Raw genomic sequence first — 14,900 nt, forward strand, 5'->3', positions numbered from 1 at the left:
AACTCATCTTGTGTGGGTGGCGGTTTATAGTATTGTATCCTGTGGCGTCATACAAGGGGTGCAAGTTAAACTCTTTAAAGTTAATCACGATTTTTGCTCGTGGCCTTCTGGGTTTATCCGTACGCCGAAGACAGGCACCTGTATTACATGCTAAGGAAATGTGAATACCAAAAATTGATCCTGAGGAAAGTCTTGATTAGGTTTTTTTGGAATCGCCTTTGAAATGTAATTTCCCTCACCTTGGCAGTGCAGAAAGTCTGTGATTTTTATTGCCGAAATAGCTTTCAGCATTTTGAAATTGACTTAAGAGAATGTTGGCTGTGTATGTCTATGTATCTTGCATTTCTGTTGGCTTTGTGAACCTAATTGTTTTGGATTTAGTCTGATCTTTAAATAAGTGATTTCTTTGTGTTCTCTCTAATGAAAGTCTGTGAGTTCTCTGATCTTTACTTCTTTTTTAGGCACACCTGTTGTCCTTAGCTGACTTTCCGGGTCATCAGCACTCCTTCAGAAGTGTTCCTTTTCCCTCCCAGCAAATATGGAAGACTGACTGTCCTGATATTCCCAGACATTCTTTGCTGTGATTTGTAAGCCCGATATAAACCCTTCCATTTGGTACACATATAGTATAGAGTGCTATATTCCAGGGGCTATGCTAGCGATGTGTGATTGATATAAAACCCCTGTCCTCAAAGAACTCTGAGTCAGGAGCAACAGACAGAAACACATATTAATAGAGTAACTTGTGATGAGGTTAATTAGAAATGAGGTAGAGGGGGACTGCAGGGGAAGGAATACCTAATCTGTTGGCAGGTGAAGGAAAGGAGGCTGCAGCAGGGAAGAAAGGCTTTCTTGAAGAGTTGATACTGAACTAAATCTGGAAGGATGATTAGAAGTCAGCTGAGAGAGAACCATGTGAGCTGAGGAAGGAGTGAGTGTCACCATGTTAAGAGAGAGGAGTTGGCTGGGCACGGTGGCTCACACCTGTAATCCCAGCACTTTGGGAGGCCAAGGCGGGCGGATCACCTGAGGTCAGGAGTTCGAGACCAGCCTGGCCAACATGGTGAAACCCTGTCTCTACTAAAAATACGAAAATTAGCCGGGCGTGGTGGTGCGCTCCTGTAATCCCAGCTACTTGCAGGGCTGGGACAGGAGAATTGCTTGAACCTGGGAGGCAGAGGTTGCAGTGAGCCAAAATCGCTGCACTCTGGCCTGGGCAACAAAGTGAGACTCTGTCACAAAAAATAAAAAATAAAAAAAGACGAGCTGTGCAGTATGATCGCCCTAGAGCACATTTGGGCAACGATGGGATGACTGGGAGAGTAGGCAAAAATCCAGTTGTTAAGAAGTTTGTACTTAACCTGGTTGGCAATTGGAAACCTTTATAAAAATTTTAAGTGGGGCAGCAACATGATGAAATTTAAATACAGAAAGAACCCTATAGGTGGTTGAGATTCGAGTCAAAATATCAATTAGGTGGTTATTGCAGTAGTTCAGGAGAGAAAGGCCGAATGGAGGCAGTACAAAGAGGAGAGGACTAGTTTGGGAAACATTTAGATAGTAGGAGAGAGTTGACTGGGTGGCAGGATGTAGAGAGCGAGTAGAATTTCTAGGATGACTTCAAGGTTTCTAATTTTGCTTTATGTGCCCGGATGGAAGGTGTTTGAGAGCATGGCCTTTGGAGTCAAACATGCCAAGGTGTGCATCTGCCACTTAATAGTTTTGTGATCTTGAGCAAGTTACCATGCCTTTAAATCCTATTTGGTGATAAAGGATGATAGAATACGTAGAGTTGTTGTGAGGATTAAATAGGATAATGTATATAAAATTCTCATGTTGGCTATTACTTTTATTATCAAACAAGAAATATAGGAAGAAAGTTGATTAGAGGCCGGTCGTGGTGGCTCACGCCTGTAATCCCAGCACTTTGGGAGGCCGAGGCGGGCTGATCACCTGAGGTCAGGAGTTTGAGACCAGCCTGGCCAACATGGTGAAACCTTGACTCTACTAAAAATACAAAAAGTTAGCCAGGTGTGATGGCGGGCACCTGTAATCCCAGCTACTCGGGAGGCTGAGGCAGGAGAATTGCTTGAACCCGGGAGGTGGAGGCTGCAGTGAGCGGAGATTGTGCCATTGCATTTCGGCCTGGGCAGCAAGAGCGAAACCTGAAACTCTGTCTCAAAAAAAAAAAAGTTAGAGAAAGATTCTCTGATCAGTTTGGGACATGTTATGTTTAGGTTGCCTTCAGGTCATCTAAATGATGATATTTAGAAGGTAGATGGAAGTAAGGCCCTAAAGTCCAGAAAAAAAGTGTGAGATACAGGTGAGCTGGAGGATGGTGTGGAAGCCAATTGAAATTATGTATATAAAGGGAAGGAGGATACTTTTTCTAATGTTTGCGTTAGCATAAGAAAGATGCTGATAAATTATATTTAGTGGTCCTTCATTAATATTCATGAAGTGAAGGGCTTGCCATGAGTGAAGCATTTGATTGTTCTGCCTGGCATCCAGAGATACATAATACATAATTTCCTACATTCAAAAGTTGTACAGCAGGAAAAAAAAAGTTTTACAGTTCAGGACAAAGATGTAGTAGGTTTAATTGTACAATTTAATTAATTTAATCTTTACAGTTATTTTACATTGATTATAGGACAAAATGATATTTGATATTTTGAATATATTAGATTATCCAAATACATAATTAAAATTAACTTCACTTTTTAATTTTTTTTAGCTTTTTTAATGTGAGTACTAGAAAATTTTAAATGATGTATGTACATTATAGTTCTGTTGAACAGTGCTGGATGGAGTACTGGTTAAAATGGCAGGCTCTGAAATCACGCTACTTTGGTTTTATCCTAGCTCTTACTAACAGCTATATGATACTGAGGAAATTAAACTTTCTAAAACTCAATCAGCTAATCTATAAAATGGAGATAATACAGATATCATATGCTTATGAATTTGGTAGAGACACAGATATTCAGACTGTAGCAATTAGGAGAGAAGAAAGATGACATGACATGGAAGAAGAGTATGAAAAGAGATGCAGACATCTTAAGACCAGAGGACACAATGGGATGGGGTAGATAAAGTGTGACAGAATTCATGCTATGAATTGCCATGATCTTAGTAAACTAGAAGAATGAGGAATATTGGGATGCAATTATAGAGATTTAGAAAAAAAAGATCTTGGATTTGGCATTGTAGGAGATGAGGTATTATAGGAAACAAGACAAAGATGATGAGATTAAGACTGCTCAGAAGGAGTCAGTCTAGGTTTATACCCCAAAGTTTTGTTGATCAGTGTTTTTCTTAGATCCTTGGGATTTCCTAGCTGAGGTGGAAGACTTCTTGAACCCAGGCCTAATGTGTGAGCCCCTTTGGGGTAGGGGTTAGAGGTGGGGGGATTGTTCATTTAGGGGTTTAGAGGAGGAGCTCAGTTTAGTCCCAGTACCCTGGGATGTTTTTAGCATTTATATGCCAAACACTGTAATACATTATTTGTATATACTACTTTATTTACTTCTCACCACAATTATATGATATCATTATTAGATCCATTTTATAGATTAGGTGATTGCATTTTAGAGAGTTTAATTTCCTCAGTGTTACATATCTGTTAGTGTAAGAGCTAGGATAAAACCAAAGTAGTGTGATTTCAGAGCCTGCCATTTTAACCACTGCTCTATCCAGCACTGTTCAATGGAACTATAAGCCACATCTATCATTTTAAATTTTCTAGTAGTCACATTAAACAGATTTTTTAAAAGGTTAGTTTTAATAATATATTTTATGTAATCTAGTGTATCCAAATAGGATAAAATCATTTCATCCTATAATCAATGTAAAAAATTGATATGATTTTTATTAATGCTGAGTTGGAAATTGAGTGTGTATTAGCACATCTCAATTTGGACTAACCACGTTTCTAGTGCTCTAGTGTTCAGTAAGCTGCATATGACTAATGGCTACCATATTGGACAGTGCAGATCTGTCCCTTAGATCGAGGTAATTCTGAAGCTTTGGAAAAGTGCAGAGGTGCCTTTTGCTTGTGACAGCACTAATTTGTGTGAATGTTATGATGATGGAGTAGCCTATAGTCCACTGTTTCCATGCTTGATTGGGACAGGAAAGCCTCCCAGCTGTTGAGAACAACAAAAACAACTATTGAAAGGTAGTTGTTCACAGCTGCTCTCCTGAGAACTGTGTACCCCAAAACTAAATCAAATATATTGATTAATTAGAGGGTAGTTAGTATTTAAAAAGAATTCCCAGCATTCCTTTACATAATGATCTCTTATTATAATACTCTACATTTTATAAGGCCTTATCATTTGTAGAACAACACTTTATATATACTTCCTTATTTGATTCTTCACAGTAAACCAGTGAGGTATTAGCTCCATCTTTACAGATGATGAATTGATTTATGGAGGGATTTCAGTGATTTGCTGAGTTTATGTGTAATAAAGGTGAACCCCCAATACCTATTTTATAGGCTCTGGTCTGTTACATTTTTTTCATTGTGCCAATCACCTTTGCCTTGTATATAGCAAAATATACTGTATTTATGAACTGTGATCAGTTAACACTCTCAGAACCCAATATGTCGGCCTCTTCCCAGAAGTGCATTCCTTAAACTCCTGTGTAATTGTTATAGTGCCTGTACTCCATTTCCTACTCAATTACTGAGTCTTTCTTTACATGTCTTTGTCTTATGCTGCCTGAGAAATAATCCTAAACTGATGACTTTTTGTTGTGTTTGTTTTCGGTGTTGCTATTTTATTTGCACCTAGATTGCATAGGATTAAATCATCATAGGAGCATGTAACTAGTCATGGGAAACAAAGTACCTTGAGTCCACCCCCAACCTCCATTTTTTTTTGTCCAATAAAATCTTGATTCTGCAGAGGAATTGCATGTTGTCAAGCTTGTGCTTATTTTCCTGTAATCTTTTCTGAAATTAGGCAATAAGATGCAAAAAGCACCCCCCTCCCTGCATGCTTTACAGATGGAATTTCCATAAGATGTTTTTGGATTTTTCGTTTGTTTGAACAAAGGATTTCCAGTTACCAACAGAGATTTTGGATCTGCAGGTTGGATCTATAAAGGACCTCAAATGCCAACTTAGAGATTTGAGCTTTATATTATTGGCTTTGAGGAGCCACATGATTAAAATAATGTCGTAGGCAGAATAATATAGAGGATAGTTATCTGACATGTCTGGTATGAGACCAGTTCAGATTAACAGTAATCCTAACTCTAAAGGAGCTCAGTGATTGAAAAAGACATTATAACTCATCAGAATGTATGGATGACTAATGATGTTTAAATGAGACTGTTGGTAAGGCACATAACTGATTGTCATTATCCACTTCCCAAAGTTATATTATCACTTGGTCATTCTCAGCCAACATTACACTCATTATAGCACAATTGTTCTTATCATTATTCAGTTATTACCATAGCATTTGTTTTTAAGAAATCTTTTTAGAACATGCATGTCTTGATTCCAGTATCTGTGAGCTTTCGGTGATCTACTGTAATGAGTTTGGACCAAGATGTAGTTGGCACAGACATTTAAGGAAATATATTTGAAATAAAAATCTCAAAAGTACCTGGGCCCAGTTACTTACTCAGCTTTCAGCCTCTTAAATGTCCATAATAATAAGTATAATGTTTTATTCATAGTACCTACTTTCTGTGGTTTAGCGGTTTAAATGCAATCCTATATGTAAAGTGTTTAGCATACTATATATTTAATGTAGTAGTTGCTGTTCTTATTGTAATCATCATTTTAATAAACGGCAGTATAGACTGGGTAACCAAAGGTGAAGAGTCATTGAGGCTAATTAGGAAATTATATTGGGAACTAAATGTGAGAAATACTGAGAAAAGAATTGATAGGATTGAGGAGTTGATTAGATTTGAGTCAGGGTGAATGGATTATTCCTGTAGGAAAGTTGTGGGTTTAGGGTAGGGATTGGTTAATTATACCCGGAGTTCGAGCTAGTGATTATTTCAGCAGGCAGTTGGAAATGCAGAGTTCGAGTTTGCAAGAAAAGTCAGAATATAATTAGTCACACAAAATCCTGGAAGAAATTAGAAAAAAAGCAATTTCTTCCTCTAATGTTATTGTGGACTATTTTTTTTTAGGTGCTTATGGCAGAATATTGTGGATTTTTTGAACCCATTTTTGGTTATTTTTATTCATAGGCATTTATATGTATTCATATATTAGGTATCAATAGAGGAATTGTTGAAGGACTTGCCTTAGCTCTGCCTCTTAATAACTGGATGACCTTGGACAAGTTTTCTAATTTCTTTATGCCTCAGTAGTTTTATAAAATTGAGGTGATAATGGCACCTATTTTCATAGGGTAATAATAAGAAATAGAAGACTTATGGCTGGGCGTGGTGGCTCACGCCTGTAATCTCAGTACTTTGGGAGGCCAAGGCAGGCGGATCAGTTGGGGTCAGGAGTTTGAGACCAGCCTGACCAACTTGGCAAAACCCCATTTCTACTAAAAATGTAAAAATTAGCCAGGTGTCCTGGCAGGCACTTGTAATCCCAGCTACTCTGGAGGCTGGGGCAGGGGTGGCTGAACCTGGGAGGCAGAGGTTGCAGTGAGTCGAGATCACGCCACTGCACTCCAGCCTGGGTGACAGCGAGATTTCATCTCCAAAAAAAAAAAAGAAGAAATAGAAGACTTAATATTGTATGTGCTAACAGTTGAGCGTAGCATACAGTAAGTCTCAGTGAAGATGATCTATTATCATCTGTCATTATTATTGCCATTTGTCCTGTTGGTCAGGAATGTTTAACAATTCTTACAAGTTGCATTTTTATCTTCTAGCTGCTCTGTTAAAAGCGAAAATGAAACAATTGCCTGCGGCAACAGTTCGACTCCTTTCAAGTTCTCAGATCATCACTTCGGTGGTCAGTGTTGTAAAAGAGCTTATTGAAAACTCCTTGGATGCTGGTGCCACAAGCGTAGATGTTAAACTGGTGAGTGTCCTTGAGAACCCAAATACCTTTAAGACAAAGAAAAGGGGCTGGACACATATTTTCTCCTTAAACTGTTTACCTTTATTTTATTTCTTTACACCAATAAATTATTCTTAGGACATTGGACCCTTTGTCTTAAGAGTAAATCCTTAAAAATAAATTTTAATTTAAATTAACATTATAGTAACACTAAAGGAAATATAAAAGAAAACATGTTCTTTAGGTCTCCATCACCTAAGACATCTAATGTTTGTATTTTCTACAAATATTGGTTATTCATATTTCCTTGTTTTAGGTATTTACTTTTGCATTTTATTTTTTCCATCTAATCTAATTTCAAACCATTTCCCTTGTTACTTTTTTCGCATTTTAAAATTTAAGTGCTGTATATTAAATCATTTGGGTAAATGTGGCCTATATCACTCATTATGATTTATTGCAGTTAGTTTCCATGACTAGTTCCCCTGTTCTAAATTGCTAACACATAGAGATATGGTCTATTTTATTCATTTTTGTGTCCTCTGTACCTGGCTAGTACCTAGTACGTACTAGGAAGGTAAATAAATCTGATTGAATGTAAGAATACATTTTTTTAAATCTCTTAACTATCAGATATTTATGCTATTTCTAGTGTTATAGAACTAGAAACAATGCTGATAGAAATATATTTGTAGGAAAGGGACCTTTTTCTTATCTACCAGATAAGATTCTATGAGATAAACATGTATATGTATATGGACACAAATATATATATATATATGTAAAATAAAATCCCTTCTATAAATCACTTCTCATAAAACACTGTGACTTAACTACTACTATACCCATTTTATTATTTATTTATTTATTTATTTTTTATATTTTTGAGGCAGAGTCTCGCTTTTTCGCCCAGGCTGGAGTGCAATGGCGCGATCTCGGCTTACTGCACTCTCCCTCCCCGGTTCATGCAATTCTCCTGCCCCAGCCTCCTGAATAGCTGGGATTACAGGCACCTGTTACCACGCCTGGCAAATTTTTGTATTTTTAGTAGAGATGGGGTTTCGCCATGTCGGCTAGTCTGGTCTTGAACTCCTGACCTCAGGTGATCTGCCCACCTCGGCCTCCCAAAGTGTTGGGATTACAGGCATGAGCCACTCGTGCCCGGCCGTACTATACCCATTTTACAGATAATGTTCTGAGAAGTTTCCCAAAGTCTCATAATTAGTAAGTAGTGGAGCTAAGACTAGAATCCAGGTCTTTCTGACTCTTAAAACCCATTCTTGATCTTCTCTCTGTGCTAGTGGTTCTCATGATGTTTGGGTGCATCAGAATAACTTAGGATGTTTGTTAAAACTGTTACTGGGTCTTAGTCATACAACTTCATAGTCTAGATGGGGCCTGAGAATTTGCATTTCTAGTAAATTTCTAATTGATGCTGATGCTGGTGGGTTATGGAACACACTTTGAGAACCATTCTTTTATATCAAACCTCTGTTCTGTTTTGAATACACTATAAGCTTTATAAACGAGAAAACAAGTATATTAAATTATACCCAAAGAAAGACAATTTGTTTTTCTTAGGCATTTCATATAGTCAGTTCAGTCTAATTAGAGTGTAATTGATAATAATTAAACAGGATTAGATAGTTATATCTGACAGACTTCACTTAAGAATCTTTGGCAGGCAGACATCTTTTTCTTAAATATTTCTGGAAGAAAAACTGTTTTTTAAAACAGTGTTACAAAGCCAACAGAAGTCCTGTATAAACTAAGTTAAATATTTTAATCTGGCTGTAAATTTTAGTCTCTTGACATTTACCAGTATTTGCTTTGTAGAATTTTAAGATATACACCTTAAATGTGTGGCTCTACATGATAAGACCTGTTTCATTATGGTTTTATGCTATAATAGCTATCCTGACTAGGTATGTTTTCATAATTAATTAAACGTGATGGTACTATTTTGAACATTTAAACAAATCTTTGTGTTCTTATTACGGGGTTTCGAGACCATGTTGCCCAGGCTGGTCTCGAACTGCTGACCTCAAGTGATCCACCCATCTCAGCCTCCTAAATTGCTGGGAGTACAGGTGTGAGCCACCATACTTGGCCTGATTTTTCTTTAAAATGAAGAAGACTGACAGTTCCCAGAATGTAAACTTAACTTTATTCATTTATTTATTTATTTTGAGACAGTCTCATTCTGTTGCCCATTCTGAAGTGCAGTGGTGCGATCTCAGCTCACTGTAACCTCCGTCTCCCGGTCTCAAGCAATTCTCCTGCCTCAGCCTCCCAAGTAGCTGGGATTACAGGTGTGTGCCACCATGCCCAGCTAATTTTTTGTATTTTTAGTAGTGACCGAGGTTTCACCATGTTGACCAGGCTGGTCTCAAACTCCTGACCTCTAATTATCTGCCTGCCTTGGCCTCCCAAAGTGCTGCAATTACTTGCATGAGCCACTGTGCCCAGCCAAACTGAATTTTAGATTGAGAGAGGTGTGAGGAACAAAATCTTAGGCATCTCTCTCCAATGTTTTGTATATCTAATTTATCTAAAAATTGCTGACATATACAGTATTATATCATTTTAGGTTATTAAAAAGACGTGATTTTATTTTAAATACCAGAGTCAGTATAATTATAGAAAGATTTTTTTTCCCCCTTTGTAACTTGCATCTGTGGTCATACACATAAGACTTTGTGGAGTAAAGTCAGACTTATTTATTATGGAAGTTGGCTACCAAATTTAGAATATGGTGTTCATAGAAAGTATGATCACTATGGGAATTTAAATTTTGTTTTTGTTATATATGTATATTTTTAGTATAAGAATATAAAACTAAGCTATGAATTGAGATTTTGAAAAAATTTTCATCTGATATGATGGCTCACACCTGTAATTCCAGCACTTTGGGAAGCTGAGGCAGGAGGATCGCTTGGAGCCAGGAGTTTGATACCAGCCTGGACAACAAAGTGAGACCCCACCTGTACAAAAAATAAAAATAAAAATAGTTAGGCACTGTGGCATGCAGCTATAGTCCCAGCACCTCAAGAGGCTGAGGTGGGAGGATCACAAGCCCAGGCATTCAAGGCTACAGTGAGCTATGATCATGCCACTGTACTGTATGTAGCCTGAGTGACAAAGTATCTAAAAAAAGTCTTGATTTTTTTCAAATTAAAAACTTACTGGGGTTGCTAAATTAGATGTGTTTTCTCAGCAGTTTCCTGTTAGATGGCTGTTTGCAGAAAAAGATTTAGAAAGTTATAATGTAGTAAACATAGATTTTTATGTAAGGGAGAAAGTATTAAATATCAGGTTGATTCCTGCCATAGAAAAGCAAAATAAGGAAACAAAAAACAAAATAAATAAATAAAAATCAGGTTGAATAATGATACTTGCTAGGTTCTTCCTGACTAGAACATGTGTTACTTTGTCGCTGATGGAGTTCTGTTCTGTTTTGTTTTGTTTTGTTTTGGGGCCATACATACCATACATACATACCAAAGGTGTATGTAATTCAGAAGAATTTTTTTAGTCAAATTTAAACATAAATTATTGTTTATTGTAAATACCCATGATAATGAAACAGTGAAAAGCAACCTTAAAGATCAGCCTAACCTCCTTATTCAACAGTTGAATCTGTGTCCAGAGAAAACAAGGGAGTTGCCTGTTGCACCATAACTAGAAATTAGTAGAGCTGAAGAATTTAAACTCTTATATCCATAATGCTATGCTTCCATAAAAGTAAATAAATGTCAAAATTCTTTCACTTGTGTTTCTTTCTAAGTGTGATAACAGTTTAATATTTTTACATACTAAAAGTGTTTTTTGACATTTTATAGGAGAACTATGGATTTGATAAAATTGAGGTGCGAGATAACGGGGAGGGTATCAAGGCTGTTGATGCACCTGTAATGGCAATGAAGTACTACACCTCAAAAATAAATAGTCATGAAGATCTTGAAAATTTGACAACTTACGGTTTTCGTGGAGAAGCCTTGGGGTCAATTTGTTGTGTAGCTGAGGTAAGGTAATTATATTGGTTATTTTAGTGATTTCATATTCACTGAACATTACAGTTAAAACTAACCCAGTATTTGGTGAAGTATGGTTTTAATTATTTTTATTATGGTAAAATATACATAACATAAGCCGGGCGAGGTGGCTCACGCCTGTAATCCCAGCACTTTGGGAGGCTGAGGCAGGTGGATCACCTGAGGTCAGGAGTTCGAGACTAGCCTGGCCAACATGGTGAAACCCCGTCTCTACTAAAAATACAAAATTAGCTGGCTGTGGTGGCTCACATCTGTAGTCCCAGCTACTTGAGAGGCTGAGGCAGGAGAATTGCTTGAACCCGGGAAACAGAGGCTGCAGTGACCCGAGATCATGCCACTGCACTCCCACCTAGGCAAGATAGAGCGAGATTCTGTCTCAAAAATATATATATATACATAACATAAAATTTATCATTTTAACTATTTTTAAATGTACAATTCAGTGGCAGTGGCATTAGCTACAGTCACATTGTCGTGTATCTATAACCATTATTCATCTCCGCAACCTTTTCATTATTTCAAACTCTGTACCCATTAAACAATAATGCCTTTTCCCCCCATCCCCTAGTACTCACTGTTCTACTTTCTGTCTCTATGAATTAGACTATTCTAGGTATCACATATAAGTGGACTCATAAAATATTTGTTCTTTTGTATCTGGCCTATTTCTCTTATAATGTCTTCAGGGTTCATCCATGTTGTAACATGCATCAGAATTTCCTTCCTTTTTAAGGCTGAATAATATTCCATCATGTGTATATACCACATTTTGTTTATCTGTTCATTTTCATCGGTGGGCACCTGGGTTACTTTCACCCACCTTTGGGCTATTGTGAATAATGTTTCTGTGAACATTGGTGTACAAATACGTGTTTGAGTCCCTGCTTTTACTTCTTTGGGGTATATATCCAGAAGTAGACTTGCTATGTCATATCATAATTCTGTGTCTAATTTTTTGAGGAGCAGCAAAGTGTGTTTTGCATTTAAAAATTGTATTAAGAAAATTAAGCAGATATTTAACTACAGCACTTCGCAGAGCCTTTACTATATTCAAGCACATTGTAAATCTCTAAGGTTGGTGGTTTATGTACGCACTTTTTCCTATACCTACTTGACCATGAAATTCTTTTATTGAGAAAGCATATCATTTTTGTTTGTTTGTTTGCTTGTTCTGTGGACTACACTTTAGAAATACCACTCTAATCGGTACAGTTAGTGAGATTATGCTCTAGAGATGTGAATTGACTTGGTCTAAACCTTAACTAGTTAAGGGCGGATTGGATTTAAGAACTGTACCCTTCTGACTGTGAGTTAGGTGCTGCTCAGTGTCTATGAACTCCTGAGTTCAGTGCTTGGCACACTCAATTGCATGGTACCAATTATACTACACTGCCTCTGCCCCAGATCTTTTAAGTAGTTTGTAGCAAAGCCCATCTAGAACCTTGATCTCTTCATTTCTGTTATCTCAATTGTGTTTGATCACCTGACTCTGTACTACTTTTTTTGTACTATTACCCTGTGGATGTTGGGCTCTTATTGTGTGACAGTATCTATGTGCCAGGTGACAGGGTGATTGTGAGGGTCTCTTGAGTTATTGAAATTTGCCCAGTAGCCATGTAATCCTTCATTTGTGCTTAGGCTGGCAGACCCTATTTAGGCAAGAATGTTCCAGTACAGTAAAATGATAGGACTTCATACCTGTTGTTCTGGAAAAGTGGCACAGAAATGAGATATTGTTGCTGTCTCCCCTTCTGGTCTTTGGACATCTGTTTAGTAGTCCAGTCTTGCCAAGAATAATGATATATTCTCTAGGTTCATTGTGGTCTTCCCTCAGCCCTTCTGTTTTTGAAGTGCTGGCATAGGATAGTGTAGGTTTTCTCCATTTTTTGTGGCTAGGATTCCAGCTCAGTACAGATACTCCTTGACTTATGAGGGGATTACATTCCTGATTAAACCTTTGTAAGTCGAAAATATCGTAAATCGAAAATGCATTTAATATGCTTAACTTGCTGAGCATTACTGCTTAGCCTAACCTACTTTAAACATGCTCAGAACACTTACATTGGTCTACAGTTGGGCAAAATTATCTGGCAACATAGTACACTGGAGAGGATCTGTTGTTTATCCTCATCGTCACATGGCTGACTGGGAGCTGTGGGTCACTGCCTCAGCATTGCTAGCTTATCCACTGCTTTCTACTGAATGCATACCACTTCCGCGCCACTGTAAAGTCAAAAAATCCTAAGTAGCACCGTTGTTAAATTGGTGACCCTCTGGGTTCAGTTTTTTACTTTTGGGCTTTTCTGGCTATATAACATGTCTTAAGTAGGCCAGAGAAATTGCAAAGGAGATGAAGTTTAAGTGGGAGATTTTGCTGTTGGAGCATAGAGGACTAGGGGCCCTTGCTTATTAGAATCCAGATGTTTAGAGATCATTAAAGGGAAATTGTCACGTGTACTCTTAAAACGGCTGTCCAAAATCTAGCACACTGTGTACTTCTCTATTTTCCTCAGCACTCGCTTTATTTGGAGTTCACAGAGCCTTCAAACAGATTTTGGGGAAGAGGGACTAGAGGGTTCAATTGGGCATTGTCCGTTTTTCTCCTCAAGACTATAAATGGGAATCCACAACCCTGGATCTTGTACAAAGAGTTTGTCTTTAAAATTGCACGAGGTTTGCATCAGGGAACCTCTGAATCTGCCAGTACTGTTTAGCTGTCAGTGACTACTTTAGAAGTCATTTTTTTTTCTGTTTTAGAGCATAAGTATTTGATTTTTTTTTTTTTTAGCTGTTGTTCGAACTTGACAGATAGGCTTTAAGCTTTATTTGGTAGATTATTGTCAAAAAAGATAATTTGGCATTTCTGTATTTTCTGCAAGATATATATGTAACCCTCCAGAGCTGAAATTAGTCATAATAGCTTTGCCTACTAGGTGGCAGCACTATACTTGGTTTTTAGAAATAGGTTTCACATGAGCTGTATGATTTATTCAAATCTTCACTGTAGTTCTGAGTTTAGATGGCAGTTTTGTAAGTCTTTCTCCATTGGTCACTTTCTATCTTGTTTCCTTATTTGATTACTTAAACCCACTTGATAGGCAAGTTTATCATTTTGTCTTTGTTTTATTTTGAGGCATTCAAGTGGCCTTGAGTATAAATAAAATAATTTTGCTCATCAGAATTACAAAAGAATTGTCAAAGTATCACAATAGTGGAAAACTATAAAGTTTTTAAAAAAATGTTTGCAATGCCAAGCATTTATCTTAGAAAATATTAACAGTATTTTATGGAGTTTCCTTTCTTACAAGTCTTTGGGAAAACCACATATAGATGTGTATGTGTATGCATGCACACACACACCTACACTAACAACACAATGAATTTTTACATATGTATAATCCTGATCAAGATTTAGACCATTATCAGAACCCCAGAAGGTTCCCTCATACCCACTCCCAGTCAGTACTTCTCAGAGGTAACTGCTATTCAGACCTCTGTCAACACAGATTAGTTCTTTATGTTCTTGAACTTGATATAAATGAAATCATATGGTATGTATTATTTTGGCACAGAGTTTTTGATGATGATTTAGGTTTGATTGTACCTGAAAACTAAAGGAAATACAGAGCTAGCTGGAAGGAACTTTTATAGTAGTAGGGGACCCTAGTACAACATCTAGATCCCCCACTTAAGGACTGAGCAGTCAGCCCCCAGCTGCCAAGAGTGTTGGTGACTCACCCTTGAGTCTCCATCTGGAGCTGGCCCTTATCGCAGCTGAAGACAGCTGCCTTACCCAAGTCATGCAGGGCAACCTGCATCCAATGAATCCAGTGACTGGTTGAGGGGTTATA

At 37.5% G+C, this 14,900-nt stretch overlaps 1 protein-coding gene across 31 annotated transcripts in view; it reads left to right on the forward strand.

Annotated features, from left to right (window-relative positions):
- Positions 1 to 14,900, forward strand: part of PMS1 (PMS1 homolog 1, mismatch repair system component) — a 90,827-nt gene that overhangs the window by 1,136 nt on the left and 74,791 nt on the right. For 20 of the 31 annotated variants that reach the window (XR_010109526.1, XM_008950590.4, XM_063595485.1 and 17 more), the window contains exons 2-3: positions 6,864 to 7,015; positions 10,837 to 11,019. Coding sequence is in view for 29 of the 31 variants with exons in the window: in XM_008950590.4 (XP_008948838.3) it covers positions 6,884 to 7,015; positions 10,837 to 11,019 (315 nt within the window). In the remaining 2 variants the exon portion in view is untranslated. Of the gene's footprint in view, positions 1 to 461; positions 588 to 6,863; positions 7,016 to 10,836; positions 11,020 to 14,900 lie in introns of those variants that run through there. The other 11 variants (XM_014344035.5, XM_063595484.1, XM_034954659.3 and 8 more) reach the window with 2 other exon arrangements.

The sequence above is a fragment of the Pan paniscus genome, chromosome 13, assembly GCF_029289425.2.
Source record: "Pan paniscus chromosome 13, NHGRI_mPanPan1-v2.0_pri, whole genome shotgun sequence".
NCBI classification, from domain to species: Eukaryota; Metazoa; Chordata; class Mammalia; order Primates; family Hominidae; genus Pan; species Pan paniscus.